Source organism: Mustela putorius, unplaced genomic scaffold (genome assembly GCF_011764305.1).
Source record: "Mustela putorius furo isolate JIRA1106 unplaced genomic scaffold, ASM1176430v1.1 tig00004035_pilon_pilon_pilon, whole genome shotgun sequence".
NCBI classification, from domain to species: domain Eukaryota; kingdom Metazoa; phylum Chordata; class Mammalia; order Carnivora; family Mustelidae; genus Mustela; species Mustela putorius.
Window position 1 is genome coordinate 4,735,608 of NW_025422171.1, and position 25,604 is coordinate 4,761,211.

Here is a 25,604-nt window from a genome sequence, read left to right on the forward strand (position 1 = left end):
TTTATCTTTGTTTTAGTAAAAGAGAAGCAAGCCACAGTCTTCCTCACACAGAAGGGTTTATAAATGCTTGCACACACATGCTATCTTAGGGAACAATTATAGTAGTTGGCAGGCAACCTCCACTGGAGGGGACACACAAAGAAGACACTAGATAGAAATAGGTCAGGGGAGTCGTTTAAGAAAAATTGAGAATGAATCCATTAAAAAACAAAACAACTGGACTTTACATGAGTACTACAATTAAATAGAAGCTTAATCTGTTAAAATTCTATATTTTGCTCATTTCTCAAACCATTTCCAATTTTTTCTTGATCTCATTGGATAAATGAAATAGTTATAAGTTAAAAAGGAAGATTTCCTTTCTATTCCTTTCCCGTCTATTTACTCACTGCTTCTAAAAATGAATATTCCTTAAGAAACACAAAATTTTGAAATAAGGAAAGCATAGATAATATAGATATAGATAATATAGATAGCAATATAATATAATATAATATAATACTGATAATAACAATCTTATCCTCCAATGGAGTATGACTAAATCTCTGCCCATCACTACAATATTCAGTACTTAAGTTACCCACATGATAAAGTTCAAATGCTTCAAAGACAGGCTCATTTTCCCAGCCTTGTCCCCCAGAGTGCTGAAGCATGTCTTTGCACTTTTTTTTTTTTTTTTGCACCGTTCTCGCACATTCTGTTTCCTCCTGCAGCATCTGCCTCCTCCTTATGTGTTAAATGCATTACCTATCCTTGGTGGCCCAGCTCAAATGCCTCTTCAGTTGTGAAACCTTCCCTCCCTACCCAACACTGTTTAAGGAAAAATGGAAATAGGTCCATGACAAATAAACCTTACGTGCCCTTCCATATTCTCTCAGAATACTCCGCATGTCCATCTATCCCGGGTCTTCCCACATTACATAAACCAGTTATGTACATGGCTGCATCCCTCTCTGGAGACCGGGGACCTTTTAAGAACAGGAAACAGGTCTCAATATCTCTCTTCCACAACCGCTGGGACCTGGCACACACCTGGTCAGTGCTTATGGAGTGCATAAGGACTGAGATAGGGAAGCAGGGTAATGCAAAGATCTCCTCCTCTGAAGAGCTGGTGAAAAATTAGATCCTCAGACTCGGATCTTACATGCAGGAAGCACTAATCTTATGTTTCAGTTGTTAAGTGAATGAATGGGAAGTTGGAAACACTCCTTCACATTTCAAAAGATAGATACAAAACACCTCGGAGATCGGAAGAACCTGGTAAAGGATGCCGCTGAGACCCTGCCCCTGAATCAGTGTCCAGCCGGAAGAGCAGAATGAGCCAATGAGACCAGCTGAGCCAATGAGACCAGACCTCCACCTTCCTGAGCTCCTTCAGTACTTAACCTTCACTGACGAGTGATGGAAGAAGGCATGAATTTTCTTTATCTATAAACTACTTTACACGTAACCTTATATGCTTATCATCTCTCATATGTAAGTCTATGTCCCACAATATTCACTGCTGAAAAGGAGAATGCTGTGGACTTCACCTCCTTGGCTTCTGATGACCATTCCCTACAAACACTTTGCATCCTGTGTGGAAAGTAAAATTAGAAGAAAAGTGAGTTCTTATTATCTTTTTTCTTTTCTGTACTAATTCACTTAATGGACAGATATTAATAAACCGGCATTAGATAAAGCCGTGAGCTGGTCTAGCCTTTCATCGCAAACTCCAAAATAATTTTTCACACCTTGGGAAGAGGAGCACTCCTTCACAACACCTAAGCATCTAAGTCTGGGAAAAGCAAGAGTTTAAAAAAAAAAAAAAAAGGCAACAGGGCCAAAGGGAGGTTGGGATTCTGCCTACAGAAGATCAGAGGATGAAGAAGTGATTGACACTCGTGCAGAATCTAAAGAAATTCTTTGGTCAATATTGTTAGCACTTACCGTTCTAAGGCCTTTAGTTGCTGAAAGGCCCCTACATGTCAGCTGGTTTCTCTGCTGTCCTGTACACTTTTTTAAGTAATCTCTGTACTCATTGTGGGGCTCAAACTTATGACCCCAAGATCAAGAGTCATATGTTCTACCGACTGAGCCCGCCAGGAGCCTCTATGCATTTCTTTTTTCTCTTACCATGTGGGTGATCTCAAACCATTTGCCTGTACAAGTACCTACCATTCATACGGGTAGGATGTTCGTTTGAGACCTGGTGAAGCAGCTGCTGGGGAGACTCTGGAGCAGAAGACCCTTGACAGGCAGCTCAAGTGTGCTCTTCCCGATCAGGTACTTGCAACTGAATTTGTTCCTTAAATTTAAAATTCCTTAACCTTAAAAATTCTTTTTAATTGTGAGAATAATGAATTTTAAAACTAACATCTTTTTTTTTTTAAGATTTTATTTATTTATTTGACAGAGATCACAAGTAGGCAGAGAGGCAGGCAGAGAGAGAAAGCAGGTCCCTGCTGAGCAGAGAGCCTGATGTGGGGTTCAATCTCAGGACCCTGGGATCATGACCTGAGCTGAAAACATAGGCTTTACCCACTGAGCCCCCCGGGTACCCCTAAAACTAACATTTTGTAATCTGTGACTACCCGTGAGAAAGATATTAACTTAAAAAATGTTCATTATTCCATTTTAAAGACCTCAAGGTGGAAACAAACCACCAACAGCTAAGCGTGGCTTCATCAGTCAGCTGCCTGGACACAGGAGTTTCAGAAGTCAACTTAATTCATGGAGAATCCAGTTTCCCAATGAAAGGCATGGGCTCAAGGTCCTTAACTTAACCTTGAGAGCAGTCTTCACTAAGTAAGTTTAAGTAAATTGGTAACACCCATGGCACTTACTTCCAAAACGCAAACTGATAATTACCTGTTCCAAAATAGGAAAGAAAGGGTTTTTAATAAGCTCTTACCGTGACACTGCTTATGGGTCCAAAGAATATGAGGATAAGGTACCATTCAGCAACAAAATGTAGAAATGTTTGCCTTTTTCAGTGACTGGTCAGTGGGCAGAGAGAAACAATCAGTTGCCTCTGCACTTAATAGGATGTATTCAAAGCACATGTTCTCCTTGGAAACCTGTCCTCTCTCTGTCACTCAACTGAAGTTTTGAGCTAAGCCTTCCCTAATTAAAAAAAGGAAAAAGGACAGTAAACCTGTACAAAGGCTCTGTAGTGCATTCTCTTGAAAGAACATATTTTCTTTCTTTCTTCTCCTTGCAGATTAAAAGAAAGAATAAATTACAGTGTCTGAAATCTGCTCCTTGGACTCTGCATTTAGCCAGCCTTTTCTTGTAACATGAGCAGGGGCCATTCCTTTCTTCTGTTGTTTTTTGTTTTTCCTTTTGGGGAGGAGGGAGCAAGTGAATTTATGTCAAAATGTCCAACTGTTTGGCTGTACCCACCTATGCCAGGGGTCACAATAATACACAAGCATTTTTTTGCAGCTTTCCTGTTTTTTACATTTTCAAAGATTTTCCAGGGGATTTTTTTCTCTATTCATTCTCTGAGGGATTTTTTTTTAAATTTTTTTTTTAAGATTTTATTTATTCATTTGACAGAGATCACAAGTAGGCAAAGCGGCAGGCAGAGAGGGGAGTAAGCAGGCTCCCCACTGAGCAGAGAGCCAGACGAGGGGCTCAATCCCAGGACCCTGGGATCATGACCTGAGCTGAAGGCAGAGGCTCAACCCACTGAGCCACCCAGGAGCCCCTCTATGAGGGATTTTAATAGAACCTATTTACTTGGTCTAGGAGCTGCTGTAGGCTTCAAATTGTGTTCTGCTCTGAAAAGAATTCATGTTTTGTTTCTTTACTGTCTTTCTTATGGTTGTGGCTTTCAATCATAACAAATTAGAAATTAGAATAATTTATATTAAGGATTCATATATAAGGCATTTTTCCTACTGCTTAATTTAAATATATATATGTACATATATATACACATATGTGTGTGTATATATATGTGTGTGTGTGTATATTATATATATATATATATCTTATGTCAATTTGACTCAAGTTATCATTTCTATATGGAATTATTATTTTCCCTCTTGGGAGAGTCAGTAAATGAGATAATCTAAAACCCTAATGTTTCATACTGGGTAATAAAGTAACTTTACATTCTCCTCAAGAAAAACCTATCAGCTGGTTTTTCAGTGAAGAGGACCTTCCCAATGAGTGTTTAAGGGGTAATGATTCCAATACCTATAAATGTTAAATAATGAATGTATTTCTACTGTGTTATCGCTCCCCCTTCTCCCTTTCGATAGCTTTGGGTGATGGCAGTGAACTTCCTCTGGTCCCACACACAGAGCTCCCTCCTTCAACACACACCCGTTGGGAGTGGAGAAGCCTTCAGGGCTCCTTCAGGGTGACCCCAGCAGTTGGAAAAATGCACAGCAAACCCCCCCAGGGCCACCAAGACCACCACAAAATAGTGTAGGATTTGCTTCAACATGCTGAAGTGAAGAGAAAGAGGGGTATGAACAAATTCATCAGAATTTCAATAAGTATTTAATTTTATGGGTATTCATTGTAATGGTTTCTTCTACTTCTATGCATGCCTAAAAGTTTTCGTGATAACATATTTTTAAAGGAGGTGAAGCGGCACCAAGGCCAGGCATAGGATTTCTGCCAATCATGGCTGAAGAAGATGAAAGCCCAGGCTTCTCTCCACATATACTAAGTATTGCTCCTCCCCTTACATCCTCTCCCCACCTTGCTTACCCCAGGCCGCATCAGTGGGGCCTCAGGGCACTTTTACTGTAGGCTGAGTTGACCAACAGGAGACCCAGCAGAGGGTGGAAGTGAGGGATGAGAGTGATGTCAAAGAATTTGTTCCCCCAACACCCATCACACAGCCTCACCACGGTCCGACTGTGTCTTTCAACCAAAGGTCACTACCCTTTCCAAGAGATGTTGCTCCAAGGTATGATCATTTGTCCTTCAAGATTCGGCAATTATTTCTACCCTAGTCCCTCAGGTCTTGGGAGGTAACAGTGCCTTAGCTGCCAGGTTCTTCAGCAATTTCTTATCCCTTTTCACCTTTGCATGTAAGCCCTTGGCTTATCCTAAGTAGCTGTGGCGACCCTGTCTATAGACCACTCACCACAGCACGGCTGCCAGTTCAGAGCATGAAAGAGAAAGTGAATCAGATTTGCTACTCTGAAAAGCAGCAGCATGCCTGATTGGCCGACAAATAACCCAAAGCATTCATCCTCCATCCCTCACCAAATCCCTTCCCTTGGTCACTGAAGATGGATTTCTGACTGCTATGAAGCTTATAGCAATGGTGAGTCACCTGCTGCAGACCAGACCCTAGGCTGTGAACACTCCACTGAAGGGCTTAGAATCACACATGCAGACTGAGTTTTCCCTCCCTCAGGAACCAGGAAAATGGACATTGCTGCAGAGCCCACGGTGGGAAACCAAGTTGGCCTTTTCATTACCACTTGGTGAGGACCACCAACTGTCCCAAATCACCCTGCTGCCTTTTGATGCTTCTTTCCCTAAAGATACTATGTGGTGTTCACCAGGATTCTCCCCAGCGTCCCCTATGTACCTTGTGCTTCCTATTGGATGGCCAGATACTGGCACACGTGGACACATTCAGGGGATGATAGTGGTAGGAAGCAAAATCCCCATAACCAACCAAGAGGAGTAAGACATTCTGGTTTACAGCTGCTCGTTAGCTGGGATGGTGGTAGGCAGCCCCATCCTTATAACACCTGAGTGGTGGTGGAAGCCATTACAGATGGCTAGACTTAGCGCTAGTTTTTGGATAAGAGACTGTTGAAAAGAAAACATCAAGCCCCAAATGGGGTCACTTATGTTAAGGGCATCACATCGCAAACCAAGACGTAATACCTAACCCAACTGCAGTTTCACTCTCCCCCAGAATGGAACCTTTAACCAGCCAACATGGAATTTCCTGGTCAGAACTAGGAAATGTACTGATAGACCGTTTCCGTTCCCCTTAGGAGAGTGACCTTGCCTCAGACAACACATTCTTAGCTAATAATTTCCTTTTTTTCCACTCCCTCTCTCCCTCTCTGCCACTCAGCCCAATGGACCTCCTTTCTATTTGCTGGAAGGGATGCTGCCTAACTCATGAATCATTCAACAAAGCCAATTTGAATTTTTAAATTACTCAGTTGAATTTTTACTGCTTAACAGAAGTCATCATAACAGGTGTTACCTTTTCTTAGGCATTCTGAGTCAACTACTAGGTGAAGTGTTTTACATTCATGATCTCTAACCCAAAATTACTGTAGGCATTATGATCCCCATATTAAGAAAATGTAACCTATTTAAGGCCGCATAACTAGTAAATAGTGAAGCTGAGATTCAAACCAAATATATCTGGATCAAACGTTGCTACTCTTTCCATTACACAATTTGTTTTCCCTGAAAGGAGGTGGAAAGATATTTGTTCTGAGTTTGTTTTGTTTGGATGCAGAGGTATCTAAGGAGAAGTGAGGACAGAGAGAGACTGTGCAGAAGAGGCAGGACAGGACTCATCCTCCCCCCTCTGCCCATATATAAGGGACTGGTTTTAAGCCTATGAGGACAGAAACTCAGGCACAATGTTTATGAAACAAGGAATAAGACTAAGTCCATGAAGTACTGCTTCCCCCCTAAAAACAAACTCCGCACAGGATTCGGGCAAAGCCATTCATCTCCCTTACTGTCCTCTCCCCAAGTTTCAGAGTTGTTTGGGGTTCAAGGTGTCCACTGGGTGCAGGGAATAATGTCTTACAGAAAGCCCAGCTGCACAGGACTTGACAAGTCCCCTTGACTGAGAGGCTCAAGAGGAAAGAACACGAACAAATTCATCCCTGAGCCCATATAAGATGTCACCACCTGAGAAGTCCCAGAAATAGCTGGGGAAGAATTTCAGCAGCCTAGTGGAGCTTGGGGGTTAAGGTCTTGTCCAGCAGGTGAAGGCTTAGAGCCGTGGAGATACAGATGTAAATATTAACTAACCTTATTTATACTCATGAACTACTGAAACTGAGGAGGTGCAGAATCATTGTTAATCCACTTGTTCTTTCTTTGGACACCAGTCGCCCTGGCTCTGGGTCTGGGTCACTGCCATTAGACCCATGGCTGGAAGCCTGAATCCACTCCTGCCCCTCATGAGAAGTACAAGTTCTGGCTTGTTTTCCTGGCCCTCTACTGCCTACTTGATCTTCCCTGCCTGGGCTTCGTTTCATACACTTGGACTCAGCTTATTTGCCTGCTCTCCTGAAGACAGGACTTTGCTTTCCCATCTGAATCTTTCTTATTCCCAGTGGGCTGTCATAGAAAATACATATTTGGTCTTTATCTTCTAGGCCTGGCACAGAGCTTTTAAATTTCCTGAGGACAGTAGCATCTTTTGTATACTGATGAAACTACTCAGGGCAGGGCTCCCAACTGGCTTCAAGATCAGTGGTTAGAGGTGGAGGAACCAATCATGCAATTAGAGGTTTGGAACTTTCAGCTGTACCCCCTGACTCCAGGGAAGGGAGAGGAGCTGGATATTGAGTTCAATCACTGATGATTTAGTCGAGTGTGTCTACAGAATCGAACTTAAAATAAAAACTCTGAAACAACACCCCATTGGTGAACACATCAAAGCCATAAGAGGGCATGGAAATTCTGCACACCCACTGGCCCAAGTCTCGCCCCATGCATCTCTTCCAAATGTCTGTTACTGAATCATATCCTTTACAATAAACTGTAATCATGAGTAAAGCACTGAGTTCTGAGTTGTTTGAGTGAATTATTGAACCTGAGGAAAGGGATCATGGGAATCCCTGAATTTGTAGTTGGGTTGCCTGGAGATCCCCTCTGTGTCTGGCCCCTCAAGTGGGGCAGTCTTGCAGGACTGAACCCTTAACTTCTAGGGTCTGTGCTAATTCTTGGCACCTAGTGTCAGCTGGAGAATTAGGGAATTGATTGTTTTTGGGAAAAAGGCACAACACCCATCGTAATGAGGTTGTTGACATTCATCACCATCAACTTTGCCTTTACTCACTTCACTCCAGCATGCCCATCAACTCCTTATTCTTAGAACACGCCAGGCAACTCCCCACCTAGGAGTTTTGCATGGGTTCCCCTGTCTGGAACATTCTTCCCCTATATGACTATGACTATTCCTTCCCCTCCTTCAAGTGTTTGCTAGATTTCATCTTCTCTGTGGAGTCTGTCCTGACCTTCCTATTTAAAATTGTGACACACGTTCCATACAACCCCGTCAGACTCCCACCTCCTTTTCTTGGCCTACCATTCCTTTGGTTCCATCATGTAAGATACCATATAATTAAGTTATGTATTACATTTACTATTTGTTTTCTGTTTTTCCCTGCTAGAATATAAGATTCACAAAAGTTGGTATCTATATCAGTTTCATTCCCTGATGTATTCCCAGTACCTGGCACATAATAAATTCTCAATATATCTTAGCTGAGTGCATGATTTTAAGAGCAGCGGTTTATTTGGAGGATCCTAACTAAAATGCTCCCCTGTAATCCCCAGGTTAGATGTCGAGCCAGACATATTGGGTAGACCCTGGAGGAAGATGGGAGAGGCAGGTCCTGTCACACTAGGCTTGAACCAGCTTGAACCTGGAATCTCTCCATGACTAAACTTTAGAAGGCACCTCTGAGCCCTCTTTTCCGTGAGACCTTGCCCTTGGGCTCTGTCTCTTAACAAGAAAACTGCTAAATCGGTTTAGTAAAAAAATCTTTGTACCCTTAATATCTGATTACCCTCAACATTTAACCAAATACCCTGATACCTGATAACCCTGGCCTGCCTTCGGCAAGAATTCTGTCAAGTTGGGTTAGCCAGAATGCCCTTACACTAGATATCTCCTCTTATTAATTTTCCCCTCACTCTGCTCATTGGCTATAAACCTCCGGTTGCCTTTGCTGTATTCAGATTTGAGCCCAATCTCTCTCCCCTGTTGCAATGGTCTTGATACCTCTTGCAACGGTACCGAAGGAAGTCTTCCTTACCATTTTAACAAGTGCCAGAAAAATTTTTTCTTTAACTAAACCTATGAGTTTGGACGAGTCACATACTTTCAGTTTTCTTATCTGTCAAACAGAACCCATAAGAAATTATCAGGCATCACCACCAGCCTGAATCAATACCAGATCTGCGAAACTTCTTAGCACACTGTAACTAGAACTGTTTCCTAGGCATCGTACAGGACAATTTCCCCAAACCTTCCCATATCCTGGATTCTGCTTCTATACTGGTACATATGAAACTCCAGACTCTTCCTGATGGCCGAGGAGAGAGAACCAATCCCTCAGCAGCCTTCAATGGGTGAGATGAAGTCTCAACTCTTAGTTTAAATATCCAGATGGTATATCCAATAATACATTTCCCTTTATTTGAGCATAGTACTTGATATTGCTTATTAGACAATCTAACGATATAGAAGACCAAATGACAGAGAATAAAGAAGCTGAGCAAAAGAGGTACAAACAGATACTGGACCAAGAGGGGAGAATTCGAGAGATAAGTGACACCATAAGACAAAACAACATTAGAATAATTGGGATTCCAGAAGAAGAAGAAAGAGAGAGGGGAGCAGAAGGTATACTAGAGAGAATTATTGGGGAGAATTTCCCCAATATGGCAAAGGGAACAAGCATCAAAATTCAGGAGGTTCAGAGAACACCCCTCAAAATCAATAAGAATAGGCCCACACCCCATCACCTAATAGTAAAATTTACAAGTCTCAATGACAAAGAGAAAATCCTGAAAGTAGCCCGGGAAAAGAAGTCTGTAACATACAATGGTAAAAATATTAGATTGGCAGCTGACTTATCCACAGAGACCTGGCAGGCCAGAAAGAGCTGGCATGATATTTTCAGAGCACTAAACGAGAAAAACATGCAGCCAAGAATACTATATCCAGCTAGGCTATCATTGAAAATAGAAGGAGAGATTAAAAGCTTTCAGGACAAACAACAACTGAAAGAATTTGCAAACACCAAACCAGCTCTACAGGAAATATTGAAAGGGGTCCTCTAAGCAAAGAGAGAGCCTACGAGTGGTAGATCAGAAAGGAACAGAGACAATATGCAGGAAGAATCACCTTACAGGCAACACAATGGCACTAAATTCATATCTCTCAATAGTTACCCTGAATGTGAATGGGCTAAATGCCCCAATCAAAAGACACAGGGTATCAGAATGGATAAAAAAACAAAACCCATCTATATGTTGCCTCCAAGAAACTCATTTTAAGCCCGAAGACACCTCCAGATTTAAAGTGAGGGGGTGGAAAAGAAGTTACCATGCTAATGGACATCAGAAGAAAGCAGGAGTGGCAATCCTTATATCAGATCAATTAGATTTTAAGCCAAAGACTATAATAAGAGATGAGGAAGGACACTGTATCATACTCAAAGGGTCTGTCCAACAAGAAGATCTAACAATTTTAAATGTCTATGCCCCCAATATAGGAGCAGCCAAATATATAAACCAATTAATAACAAAATCAAAGAAACACATCAACAATAATACAATAATAGTAGGGGACTTTAACACTCCCCTCACTGAAATGGACAGATCATCCAAACAAAAGATCAACAAGGAAATAGAGGCCTTAAATGACAATTGGACCAGATGGACATCACAGATCTATTCAGAACATTTCACACCAAAGCAACAGAATACACATTCTTCTCTAGTGCCCATGGAACATTCGCCAGAATAGATCACATTCTCGGTCCTAAATCAAGACTCAACCGGTATCAAAAGATTGGGATCATTCCCTGCGTATTTTCAGACCACAATGCTCTGAAGCTAGACTCAACCACAAAAGGAAGTTTGAAAAGAACCAAAATACATGGAGACTAAACAGTATCCTTCTAAAGAATGAATGGGTCAACCGGGAAATTAAAGAAGAATTGAAAAAAATCATGGAAACAAATGATAATGAAAATACAACGGTTCAAAATCTGTGGGACACAACAAAGGCAGTCCCGAGAGGAAAATATATAGTGGTGCAAGCCTTTCTCAAGAAACAAGAAAGGTCTCAGGTACACAATCTAACCCTACACCTAAAGGAGCTGGAGAAAGAACAAGAAAGAAACCCTAAGCCTAGCAGGAGAAGAGAAATCATAAAGATCAGAGCAGAAATCAATGAAATAGAAACCAAAAAAACAATAGAACAAATCAACGAAACTAGGAGCTGGTTCTTTGAAAGAATTAATAAAATTGATAAACCCCCGGCCAGACTTATCAAAAAGAAAAGAGAAAGGACCCAAATAAATAAAATCATGAATGAAAGAGGAGAGATCACAACTAACACCAAAGAAATACAAACTATTATAAGAACATACTATGAGCAACTCTATGGCAATAAATTTGACAATCTGGAAGAAATGGATGCATTCCTAGAAACATATAAACTACCACAACTGAACCAGGAAGAAATAGAAAGCCTGAACAGACCCATAACCAGTAAGGAGATTGAAACAGTCATTAAAAATCTCCAAACAAACAAAAGCCCAGGGCCAGACGGCTTCCCGGGGGAATTCTACCAAACATTTAAAGAAGAACTAATTCCTATTCTCCTGAAACTGTTCCAAAAAATAGAAATGGAAGGAAAGCTTCCAAACTCATTTTATGAGGCCAGCATCACCTTGATCCCAAAACCAGACAAGGATCCCATCAAAAAAGAGAGCTATAGACCAATATCCTTGATGAACACAGATGCGAAAATACTCAACAAAATACTAGCCAATAGGTTTCAACAGTACATTAAAAAGATTATTCACCATGACCAAGTGGGATTTATTCCAGGGTTGCAAGGTTGGTTCAACATCCGCAAATCAGTCAATGTGATACAACACATCAATAAAAGTAAGAACAAGAACCATATGATACTCTCAATAGATGCTGAAAAAGCATTTGACAAAGTACAGCATCCCTTCCTGATCAAAACTCTTCAAAGTGTAGGGATAGAGGGCACATACCTCAATATCATCAAAGCCATCTATGAAAAACCCACCGCAAATATCATTCTCAATGGAGAAAAACTGAAAGCTTTTCCACTAAGGTCAGGAACACGGCAGGGATGTCCATTATCACCACTGCTATTCAACATAGTACTAGAGGTCCTAGCCTCAGCAATCAGACAACAAAAGGAAATTAAAGGCATCCAAATCGGCAAAAAAGAAGTCAAATTATCACTCTTCGCAGATGATATGATACTATATGTGGAAAACCCAAAAGACTCCACTCCAAAACTGCTAGAACTTGTACAGGAATTCAGTAAAGGGTCAGGATATAAAATCAATGCACAGAAATCAGTTGCATTTCTCTACACCAACAGCAAGACAGAAGAAAGGGAAATTAAGGAGTCAATCCCATTTACAATTGCACCCAAAACCATAAGATACCTAGGAATAAACCTAACCAAAGAGACACAGAATCTATACTCAGAAAACTATAAAGTACTCATGAAAGAAATTGAGGAAGACACAAAGAAATGGAAAAATGTTCCATGCTCCTGGATTGGAAGAATAAATATTGTGAAAATGTCTATGCTACCTAAAGCAATCTACACATTTAATGCAATTCCTATCAAAGTACCATCCATCTTTTTCAAAGAAATGGAACAAATAATTCTAAAATTTATATGGAACCAGGAAAGACCTCGAATAGCTAAAGGGATATTGAAAAAGAAAGCCAACGTTGGTGGCATCACAATCCCGGACTTCAAGCTCTATTACAAAGCTGTCATCATCAAGACAGCATGGTACTGGCACAAAAACAGACCCATAGATCAATGGAACAGAATAGAGAGCCCAGAAATAGACTCTCAACTCTATGGTCAACTAATCTTCGACAAAGCAGGAAAGAATGTCCAATGGAAAAAAGACAGCCTCTTCAATAAATGGTGCTGGGAAAATTGGACAGCCACATGCAGAAAAATGAAATTGGACCATTTCCTTACACCACACACAAAAATAGACTCAAAATGGATGAAGGACCTCAATGTGTGAAAGGAATCCATCAAAATCCTTGAGGAGAACACAGGCAGCAACCTCTTTGACCTCAGCCGCAGCAACATCTTCCTAGGAACAACGCCAAAGGCAAGGGAAGCAAGGGCAAAAATGAACTATTGGGATTTCATCAAGATCAAAAGCTTTTGCACAGCAAAGGAAACAGTTAACAAAATCAAAAGACAACTGACAGAATGGGAGAAGATATTTGCAAACGACATATCAGATAAAGGACTAGTGTCCAGAATCTATAAAGAACTTAGCAAACTCAACACCCAAAGAACAAATAATCCAATCAAGAAATGGGCAGAGGACATGAGCAGACATTTCTGCAAAGAAGACATCCAGATGGCCAACAGACACATGAAAAAGTGCTCCATATCACTCGGCATCAGGGAAATACAAATCAAAACCACAATGCGATATCACCTCACACCAGTCAGAATGGCTAAAATCAACAAGTCAGGAAATGACAGATGCTGGCGAGGATGCGGAGAAAGGGGAACCCTCCTACACTGTTGGTGGGAATGCAAGCTGGTGCAACCTCTCTGGAAAACAGCATGGAGGTTCCTCAAAATGTTGAAAATAGAACTGCCCTATGACCCAGCAATTGCACTATTGGGCATTTACCCTAAAGATACAAACGTAGTGATCCAAAGGGGCACGTGTACTCGAATGTTTATAGCAGCAATGTCCACAATAGCCAAACTATGGAAAGAACCTAGATGTCCATCAACAGATGAATGGATCGAGAAGATGTGGTATATATACATAATGGAATACTATGCAGCCATCAAAAGAAATGAAATCTTGCCATTTGCGACAACATGGATGGAACTAGAGCGTATCATGCTTAGCGAAATAAGTCAAGCGGAGAAAGACAACTATCATATGATCTCCCTGATATGAGGAAGTGGTGATGCAACAAGGGGGCTTAAGTGGGTACGAGAAGAATAAATGAAAGAAGATGGGATTGGGAGGGAGACAAACCATAAGTGACTCTTAATCTCACAAAACAAACTGAGGGTTGCTGGGGGGAGGGGGTTTGGGAGAAGGGGGGTGGGGGTTATGGACATTGGGGAGGGTATGTGCTTTAGTGAGTGCTGTGAAGTGTGTAAACCTGGTGATTCACAGACCTGTACCCCTGGGGATAAAAATATATGTTTATAAAAAATAAAAAATTATATTAAAAAAAAAAGACAATCTAACTTCCTTTGGCAAAACATTTACACAAAGTCAGTACCCTAGGTAGGACCTGAGTTGCTGATGCCGTGACTGCGTGAGCCCCCACCACACACATGCCCCCCCAGGAACTCGGGATACAATGCCCCAAAGCTCAAGAAGCCCAGACTGGATCTTTTTCAGCTTTAAAAATTATCATCTTTCCCCAGGAACAAAAAGGCAATCAAATTTTATAGATTTGTGGTCCTAATAAGATAGGTTTTAAAAGCCTTACTAAAAGTGTATACTTACAAAAATGGTGTTAAGATGGATATTTTGACCCTCAGCCCATGTACTCCACTCTGTGTAGTCACACACTTGGTATATCCAGTCACTGACATTCTGGTTTTAAGTAAATGAGTAAATAAGCTTTAAGTAAAATAAACACATCAGTTCTGAGGAAATTCTACACTACCAAAGCCTACATAATCTACAAAGATACACCCAAAGTTAATATACTTTTTTTAAGCTATAAATAGAATATATCAGCTGGTGATTACAAAGGCAATGGAATCCATTGGTTTTTTCAACTTCTGTTGGATGCTTAACATCGATCCTGATTGCTGAAGAGTTATATTTACTGACACGAGTGGTCAACTACATAAACACTGCTCTTTAAAATAAACTTATAAATGGTAGTATGTCTAACAAATCAGTCAACTGCCAAGTTGTATGAAAATGAATTCACCTTTTAGTTTGAAAAACTAAAACTCCTTAGTAGTTTTACTTTTACAACTGAGAAGGCATTATATTAAAGCACTTTTAACAGGCAAAAAACAAAAATCTTCAGAAACAGTGTGAGATGGCAAGTATGGTGCTACTTAAGGATGTTTTTCACAGATTTAAACAATTTATCATCAATAATGTTATCTTAGATACCTTACATGCCTTCTTATTATACTAGAAAATACAGAAAATGGTCAACTATTCTAATTGGCCAATAAAGACCAAATCCTCTAAGTAGTCTCAACATTTGCATGCATTCACATATTTAAATAAGAAGCAATCACTAAAGTAATTCTCATTTGCTAGGAAGCAATTTCCACTGAAAAAGTTACACTTATATCCACTAGCTAATAAATAAAACATTTTAAAATTTTTATTTTGGAAATTTTTGGAAGATAAAAACAAATACTTTTCTTTTTCTCTCTCAATTTCAAAGCCAAATTTGAAAAGTCTTTTCATCTGTTGATATCATTAGGTTACAAGATGAGAAGGCTTATCTGGCCTTTAATGGTACTAAAATTTTATTTATTAAGAGTACTGTTTGAATGCAGCATTCCAAATCAATGGAAGAGTGTTTTGTTAGATCCTTAAGAGAAACGGAACACATAGAAATCTAAGGGGTAATTGTAAATGTTCTATTTTTATGTAAGTCCTCAAGAATGTATATGTCCTTATAAAATAGCAACTAAATTTGAGGAAAGGAGTGAACTTTGTTTTTACCAAAGTTGACAAAGTAAATGCAGACTTCTCTCTCTCTTTCTCTCTCTCTCTCTCTCTCTCTCTCTTCTTTCCCAAATTATTTGATACAATTTTAGGTATTTCACAGTTTTTAATTTAATATTTTCCAAATAATCACATGGCCAGTAAGAGGCACTACATATACACTTGAGGAAAGAGAAAATGAGGTACACCTAATCAACTGCCCATTACAACACCCACACCAGAACACAAAAAACCCAAAAACCATCTGGACAAAGATAAGGAATGATTTTCAACCCTTGGCTTGAATTGTTACAGACATAATTCCAGGTTACAGCTGAAGTATTTACAGTTGACTCACTTTTATCTCTAGAAAGTTTTCATCTGTTTTTGTTTATCTATGTTTCATTTGGGAAAACCCAATAAGCCTTAAAAAAAAAAAAATCAATGCAAATCGTTGTAATTTAAAACATTAACCCATTTACCTATTATCCTTGGTCTCCATCATCACTTCTGGCATATGTGTCTGTGAAAGTCATGAAACTATTTTTCTGTCTTCAAAGTCTTTCGTTTGTGTTTCCTTTAAACGTGTACTCCACACTGAGCTCTGCCTGGCGGGCGAGAAGCCTGTATTTCCCTCAGTGTCCATTCATCATCTGATGCCCGGAAGCATTGCTATGTTTTGTTGTGTTCCTTCAGGTAAGACTCTCCAGTCTAAAAGTGGTTGCCTCCCTGGGTGATGCCTTCCGATCTGGACACCCAGAGAAGTTTTTAAGGTAAAATAGTATTGAGCAGGTAATGGTCTGGGGTTTTCCTCCACAGCAGAAAAAAAGCTCTTTTCATCTAAGAATCTCCTGTACTTCTTTTTGAAGGTGGTGAGGAGAAATGTTGTAGAAGCTCTTAGGCTCCGTGTTTCTCACCCTCATCTCAGCGGATGTAAAACATTCACTGGCAAGAGCCTTTCTTCTTGGTCTGGCCATACGTGCATTGCCACATCACTTTTGGATCCTGAAAGAAAAATCAAGGAAGTTTCAGGGAAGGAGTCGGGATAAGTACTCAGAGTAAATGCACTGAAAATGTAATTCCTCGTGGAAGGCAGCCATGGCTCTTACATCCAGCGACTTTCTAATTATAAACTGCTGGTTGCACTACGGCCCTGCCAAATGACATGGCATTTATCCTTCACCTCACAACCCACAAGCACACATGTGTAACTACACATGGCGGACACTATAAACAAAAAACATGTCCACTTAATTTAGTTTCATGTTCTCACTCCCCATGCGTTTCTTCTCATTTCTCTATTTCCCTGGCTTCTTTCAAGTGAAATACGTACTTCACACGATGTGCCTTTTTTCAGAAACAATACCTTTAAATCCAAAGGTACAACTTTACATATGATATAACGCATGTTAGAAAGCAAAACATCTATACCAGAGAAAGAAAAGAAAATGTGTCTATCTGAAAGTCTTTTTCTTTTTTCTTTTCTTCATTAACATATAATGTATTATTAGTCCCAGGGGTACAGGTCTGTGAATCACCAGGTTTACACACTTCACAGCACTCACTAAAGCACATACCCTCCCCAATGTCCATAACCCCCACCCCCCTTCTCCCAAACCCCCTCCCCCCACCCCCCCAACGCTCAGTTTTTTTGTGAGATTAAGAGTCTCTTATGGTTTGTCTCCCTCCCGATCCCATCTTGTTTCATTTATTCTTTTCCTACCCCCTAAACCCCCCAAGTTGCCTCTCAACTTCCTCATATCAGGGAGATCATATGATAATTGTCTTTCTCTGATTATTAAAGTCATCATCTTCTTCTTCTTTTTTTAAGTAATATTCCCAGTAATCACTGGTGACTACCAACAGTCTAACATTTTAAGAAAAAAACTAGGAAGATAAAGGATAACCTTTGCCAACAGTGATAAGCCAGAGGGACACATAAGATTGAATTTTCTACCCATTCATACAACTCTCATGTTTATACATACTTGATAATTTTCAAGGTATTCTCTTAGCACCACACTTAAATGGTTCTTTAAAGTGGACAGAACAAGAGAGGCAGAATTGCTACTATGTTAAAGAAACTTAACACTTGGATACAAGAAGGTGAGGAACTATGTTCAAGTCACTGAACTAGGAACTGAAAAACTGGAAAATGCAAAACCAGCTCCCGAATTCCTATTCTCCTTGTGTTAGCCCACAATATTTCCCTGCTGACAAACATAATTTAGAGATGGTAATCTAAGCTAGACTTACAACACTAGAGATTCTTGACTTCATGAAAACCCAGAAAAATAACTCAGAACTCACTGTAAACTATTCCCTGAAAACACTTCCCCAGTAACCTGCTAAAATAAAAATATTACCAGACATCAGCAATGAGATTAATTGAAACAAACCAATCCAAAATCTTAATTATTCTTTCATATAAAATCATATATAATGAAATTTGATTGTCATGTATCAAGAATTAAATTCTAGATTTAAATTTATAATTAAAAAATTAAAATTAAGAAATCATATAGCATGAAGATGAAAGCCTTATATAGGACAATGGATTTCAAAAGTTAGACTCTTCAATTTGAAATGTTCAGATTAAGAGAAGTTATGTGTATTAAATAGAAGATTAGAATCAATTTCTTTATCTATAAAACAAGGGGTTGAAATAAGTGTTATAAGTTACTAACACTTGAAAAATTCTGATTCCAGACAAGCAACACCTTTAAAATTCTATAATTCATTCTGTGATCTAACTCATAAGCAGTTCTGAATGTAGGGGGTGCCTGGGTGGCTCAGTCGGTTAAGCATCTGCCTTTAAGCTTGGTCATGATCCCAGGATCCTGGGATCCAGCCCTGTATCAGGCTCCCTGCTCAGTAGGGTGTCTGCTTCTCCGTCTCCTTCTGCCCCTCCCCCTGATTGTGCTCTGTGTGTGTGTGTGTGTGTGTGTGTCAAATAAATAAATAAATAAATAAGTTTATATTTATTTTTTATATATTTATAAATAAATAAATGTTTATATTTATTTATATATATTTATAAATAAATAAATAACAATTCTGAGAGTAGGAATTAATCCAATGTCTTTTAAATAAAAAATATTTTGTCAATTAAAATGTTGTTTTAAGTATAACCATAAAACATAAATGTATCATACAACAGACACAAGTTTTACATAAACATTTATGATAAAAGGTGAAATTCCAAGGAAAATCTGGAATTAGTTACACTTGAATGGAGACCCTCCAGGATTTGCCTTCAGCCTGCACAGTTTCTCTGCTCACGATATTCTGCTTCTGTGGGAGCATTAGAGAGAAACAGAAGCATTGATTTCAGGGGAACACTGAATGTTCATGCTTATTAACTTCACTCAATGAGTTTCCATCTCTAATTCCAGTTTGCCAATATCTTTTAAAAATCGGACTCTGAAATCTATACCATTAATTAGCTTTACATCACCTGGCATGTTTGATAAAATTGCTGTACAACGCAGAAGCCTGTGACAAACTATTATGACCTTCCTAGAGATGGACAATGATACATTCATCACAAAAACAATCTTTGAATAGTTTTTCCTACATAACTCTGAGCCCTAATGAAAGTGCTATCATCAAAGATATATATGTCTCTCAGTGTTAACAGGATACAATGACTTTGCCCAATATATTACCAAGGCCAAGATATAGTCTTTCTCCTGATGCCTTGGAGCTGCTATTCTAAAAATTTTGTCAAAGGGGAAAGTGTATTAATATGACATGACATATTCCTTTTTCTTTCAAAGATTTTATTTATTTATTTGACAGAGAGAGAGGACAAGCAGGCAGAGAGGGAGGCAGAGAAAGAGGAGGAAGCAGGCTCCCTGCTGAGCAGAGAGCCCAATGTGGGGCTTGATCCCAGGACCCTGAGATCATGACCTGAGCCGAAGGCAGCGGCTTAACCCACTGAGCCACCCAGGTGCCCCGACATGACATATTCTTGATGATCCCATGCTGAGTCCTAAGGATAACCGTGACCTTTTCTAACAGCTCCTTAATTCTCTCTAGTAATACAATCTTCAGTTTTAATATCACTTCTATAATTAACATCTAACCCACAATTTAGAATTCTAAAAACTATTATTCCCTTTTGGACACTGGAACATTTGTACATGTTCAACGGGGAATCTGCTTCTCCCTCTCTCTTTGCCCCTGGGAGGCATGTGTATCTCCCCAGGACTTGTCTTCTTCTCCAACTGTTCTGAAATTACCCCCTGGGAAAAGGTACAGAATAGGTAATATGCTTGATGATACTGTAACAGCATCATAGGATGGCAGATGGAAGCTCTATTTGTGGTGAACAGAGCCCAATGTCTAGACTTGTTGAATCACTATGTTCTACACCTAAAACTAATAAAATATTGTGTGTCAGCTATACCCCAATTTTAAAATTAATAAAAAGAGAAAAAAAGAACTTACTGCCGTGATTAACCATTGTATACGCGCAAGGATGAGAGAAGACAGTGTGCGGCCTGGAACACCAGTTTCCCCAACACTAGTCACTGAGGAGTCACCATCTTGATTTTTTTCATATTTGAGATACAACACACTGCTTTGGGGATCTTTGGCCTATTTGATCATTACTTAATATTTTTCCTTAAGTCTCTACCTTAAATAAATGTACTATGAAAGGAAACTCTCTATTCACAACATAAATGGAAACCCAATAACAAGGGCCACAAATAGAGGGTAACTCTAAAGATAAATAAAATGAGTAAAAGGAATCTTTGGAAATTCTGTTCAGATCCAAGTGCCTACGGAATCACTTGAGTCTTTGACCTGCTCACTTTCCATGAAAAAGAGGGTTAGAAAATGTTTGAGGACACTTAAAGCTTTTAATGATTTCATTTAGAAAGATGGAAGATTGAAAATTAAGTATCCACTTCAAGAATTTAGAAAAAAGTTAAGGGGATAAATCCCCCCAAAATAGAAAATAATCATGAGAGCAGAATTAATGAAATGGAAAACAAAGACAGAGAGGTAATTATCAGCAGAGTTCTTTATTTTTTTTTTTAAAGGTTTTATTTATTTGGGACAGAGCCCAAGAAACCATGAGCAGGGGGGAGGGGCAGAGGAAGAGGGAGAAGCAGACTCCCCAATGAGCAGGGAGCCCCATAGGGGACACTGGGATATCATGACCTGAGCTAAAGGCAGACGCTTAACCTACTAAGCTACCCAGCTGCTCCAGCAGAGTTCTTTAAAAAGACACAATGGCAAACTCCTGGCAACGCTCATCAAGATAAAAGCAAAAATACCCACACACGGAGAATGCTAGAAGTGAAACATTAGATGCATCAGAAATTAAAAAGATAAGAGATTATAAAGCCTTTCAGGTAATGAATGTTAAAATTTTGGAAATGGACAAATTCCTGGAAAAATATAAAGTACGAAAATTAATTCAAAAACTAAGTCCTTCCCATTAAACAGATTGAATCACTGATATTAAAAATCTCCTCACAGAGAAAGCACAAGGCTGGCCAGTTTCGCTGGTGAGCTATACCAAACATCCACTAAACAACTAACCTTAATATCTTACAGATTCTCCCGGAGAACATAAAAGCAGACAGTATGTCCAAGTAATTTCATGAGGCTGATAATATTTCCAAATTAAATGATGGACACCAAATTGGGATAATATGAAAAAGCAAAATTCCTGACCAGTCTCACTCATGATCATGGGTGCAAAAATTCAAAATACATAATTAGCAAGCTGCATCCAGCAGTGTGTAATAAACATAATAGCTTATGATCAAATTGATTGGATTTATCAGGGGATAAAATTCTATACCCATTAATGACCAAAAAAAAATTTTTTTAAAGGAAAAGGAAATAAAAAACTTTTAGCCGATGCAAAGCTGATAACTTCACTAAAGGGCAGACATATTTTCCTATCTTCGCTTCCAGTCCATGTTTCACTGGAGACGCCAGCCAGTGCAAGACAATAAAAGGGGGAGAGGGATAAGGAGTGAGGGGAGCAAGAGAGGAAATAAAACGTCACTATTCACAGATGGAACTTTAAAAAAAATTTAGACTTCATAATAAAGTGTATCAAGATTACTGATACAGGTTCAATTGCATTTCTACATCCTAGCAAGAATTTTTTTTAAAAGTTGCTCTTTTAAATGATAGCCATTTATAATTGCTGGAAAGAATATGAGTTGCCTTGGAATAGTTATAAAGAGAAAACTTGTATAGAACCTTTAGGAAGAAAAATCTATAAATTTGAACAAAAAACATTAAAAAGGGTCTTTTTAAAAACAGAGATAATGAACATGTTGAAAAGGAAGCCTCCATATCAATGAAATGGCAACTCTCCTCAAACTGATCTTCTCATTCAAAGGAACTCCCAGTGAGTTTTTAAAATAAAACTTGACAAGTCGATGCTTAGAATTTTATGGAAGAACAAAGGAACAAGAATTTCTTTAAAAAGACACTCTTTCAGAACAGCAAGTAGAAAGACTTGCTTTCCTAGATATTGAATCTTAATGTAAAACTATTAATAACTAAGTTAGTAGGGCATTCACACACGAACAATCAGAATAAAAAGCTTAGCAACAGAGCGGTGCATTCATAGAAACTTAATGTGTGACAGAGGTGTTTGTAGAATTCGGTGGGGAAAGGGGACCATTCAGAAAATGCTACTGTGACAAGAGATCATCTACATAGAAACCAAATGGGTCTGTACCTCCCAAAGTGCACAAATATCCAAGGCAGACATAAGTGAGAAAAGCAAACCTTAAGGTTTTTAGAAAGAAGCATAACACAGTATCTCTATGACCTCAGAGTAAAGAATTCTTTAAAGAACGAATAGAAGGGGCGCCTAGGTGGCTCAGTGGGTTAAAGCCTCTGCCTTTGGCTCGGGTCATGATCCCAGGGTCCTGGGATCGAGCCCCACATGGGGCTCTCTGCTCGGCACGGAACCTGCTTCCCCCTCTCTCTCTGCCTGCCTCTCTGCCTACTTGTGATCTCTGTCTGTCAAATAAATAAATAAAATCTTTAAAAACCAAAAATAAAAAAAGAACGAATAAAAGCCACTAATCAGAAGACAAAAGATGATTACAGTCAAACCACATTAAAATTAAGAGCTTCTGCTCACTTAAGACAAGCTACAAAAATCAGGAGAATATATTTGCCACACATATAATTGACAAAGTTTGTGTCCAGAATACATAAAGAACTCTTGAAAATTAAAAAAAAAAAAAAAACCTAAAAAAATGTAGGCAAAGGATTCTAATTTATATTTTTCTTTTGTATGTACAGTGTTTCCATTTGAAAATAATAAAAATTAAATTTGTACTTATAAATTGTGTGTCACACCTGGGATAATATTGAAAATAAGTTTATAAAATGAAGAGTATATAATGACATTCTTGCTTAAAATAGTCTTTCATTGCTTTCATTTATTATTATAATAGCTATTCATTAAGAATGAGGTACAGAGGGAAAAATAAAGTCTAGGCAATGAGGTATTTTTACAAAAGGAGGGAAGGAGAAGAAGAGACGAGGAGGGAGACGAGACACGGTAGAGAAGGGGTTTTTAAAAGGGGTCATATCCTCACCACATAATCTCTTTTTGCAGGGGGGGAGGGGTAGCATCTTCTCCTTTCCTAAACACCAACCATCCCCTCTGTTTTCAGGGCATGTGTCCTCCACCTTGTGAAACACTCTGCGAGAACCAACTCCCCAAGCATTCCAAAGTATTCCTCAGGGTTGCAGGGATCCACATGGTACCTTTAAGCCCTTCTTAGTCAATCAGAAATCATGCGTGTGGCATTTAAATGATAGCTCCTTACATTTCTGTAGTCCTTTACAATTCCATATATGGTGTCATGTTATCCTTAAGACCGCTTGATAAAAGAGATAGGCCAGGGCGTCTGGGTGGCTCAGTGGGTTAAGCGACTGCCTTCTGCTCAGGTCATGCTCCTGGAGTCCTGCGTTCAAGCCCCGCACTGGGCTTCCTGCTCAGCAGGGCGTCTGCTTCTCCCTCTGACTCTCCCCCACTCATGTTCTCTCTCAAATGAATAAATAAATAAATAAAATCTTAAAAGAAAAAAAGAGGTAGTCCAGATAGTTTCTCCATTTTACAGGCTAAAAGATTGAAGCTCAAAAAAGTTATAGTATGTACCCAAGCCACAAGGGGATGTAGAAAGGCACAAGGTGAAGAAAGTCCCCAGGGCTGCTCTATGGCAAACATCGTAAATGTTAGTTTATAAATAAATATGTAAATGTAAATGTCTTTACAAAGACATTAATCTTTGTAATATATAGCTCTGCAGTGTCAATGTTGAAGGGGAGCGACAGTGCATACCTTCACGGTGTCTCTTAAGGACACCGGGGCGTGACAAGGTCACAGTGAGGAAGTGACACAGCTCTGCCACAAGCCCTAGACCCTCAGTTGACGTGGTCTCTCCAATAAACCAGACTGCTTCTCATATAATGACACTGAAATGTATGGAGCCCACAAGCATTCACAAAGCATTTATCTCATATTCTTTATTCTCCTGATGACTTTGTATAATCCAAGATCAAAATATACAGGCAAAAGAAATATTAAAATGTCTTTTCTGGGGACATCTGAGTGGCTCAGTTGGTTAAATGTCTGCTTCAGGCAGGTCATGATCCCGGAGTCCTGGGATCCAGTCCTGCATTGGGCTCCCTGCTCATGAGGTTGGCATGGCAGGTGGAGGGGGTGTTGGGGGTCTGCTTCTCCCTCTCCCTCTGCTCTTCTCCCACTTGTGTGCTCTCTCTCACTCTCCCTCAAATAAATAAAATCTTTTTTTAAAGTGTCTTTTTTATTCCCAATTTAGGATTGTGCATGCACGAGCACATACACACACACACACACACACACACAACACGTGCACACACACACACACACACACACACATCTTTATTCAACTCAACAAACATCTATTTCTTGGTGTGCCAAAATTTCACATTTTAAATATGCAGCTATTTGAACACATCTGTGCTTGTAATTAATTATATATTTAGTTCTATTTCACATTCATTATTTTAAACTACAGAAATGCTTTTTGTTTCTTACTGATTGTAAGATTAATATTATTTAGGATTTTTTACCTCATATGTTTAATACTTCTCTTGTACAGAAATCTTAATCTGATAATGCATCCATTTTTTGAGTGCTTTAGTATATCACATATTTACTTTATAAATCCTCAACAAGGACACTGCAGGGATGAGAAAAGCTAGTAGTCTTTTTTTTGTGGCATTAATCAAGATTGAACAGCAGTCTAATGAAATTTAAAATATAAAAAATGTGAGCAAACTATCTATACAAATACATTTAAGTCAAGACAACCAGATTAAGTTCCTCAAGACAACCAGATTAAGCTTGATACAATAAAGTCTAGTATTTTTTACTGCTTTTATGATGTTTTGTTAATGTAATGTAGTTCATTAACATAGCCAAGAAAATCAGTATATCCTAAATTTTGTATACAGTTGAAATGTTAGTGATAATAAAATTATAAAGCAATATAGTCGGGTTATCTTGTAGAGTTTCAGTATTTTTAATTTGTTCAAGTGATTCCACAGACATTATATTAGTTCAGCCTGGTAATTCAGTAGGAAATGGATAATCTTGTTTCATGGGTAAGGAAATTGGGGTTCAGAAAATCAAGTGACATGCCATGCAGAGCCTTAAACCTAGGTTCTTAGACTTCTATCTCTTGCCTTCTTCACCTATCATGACATAGGCACTCAAATACTCTTTCCTTTTCTCCCAATACCTTCCCCCAAAGGGAAGAAAGCTGTTTCCACCATATCACGTCCGGGGTAGTGTGGCACGATGAAGACCACGACTGGAGAGTCACATAAGGCCTCCAGCCTCATCTGTGGAACAAGGCTAGCTAACCTGCCTCATCCATGAGCGGATTCATCACAAAGACCACCATGATGTCT

At 39.2% G+C, this 25,604-nt stretch overlaps 1 protein-coding gene across 3 annotated transcripts in view; it reads right to left on the reverse strand.

The window, feature by feature from the left end:
- The window catches only part of SACS (sacsin molecular chaperone), a 94,031-nt gene that overhangs the window by 62,100 nt on the left and 6,327 nt on the right, over positions 1-25,604 (reverse strand). For all 3 annotated transcript variants that reach the window (XM_004774344.3, XM_004774343.3, XM_004774346.3), the window contains exon 2: positions 16,130-16,652. In XM_004774344.3, the coding sequence (XP_004774401.1) occupies positions 16,130-16,164 (35 nt within the window). In that variant the 5' untranslated portion in view covers positions 16,165-16,652. The remainder of the gene's footprint in view (positions 1-16,129; positions 16,653-25,604) is intronic.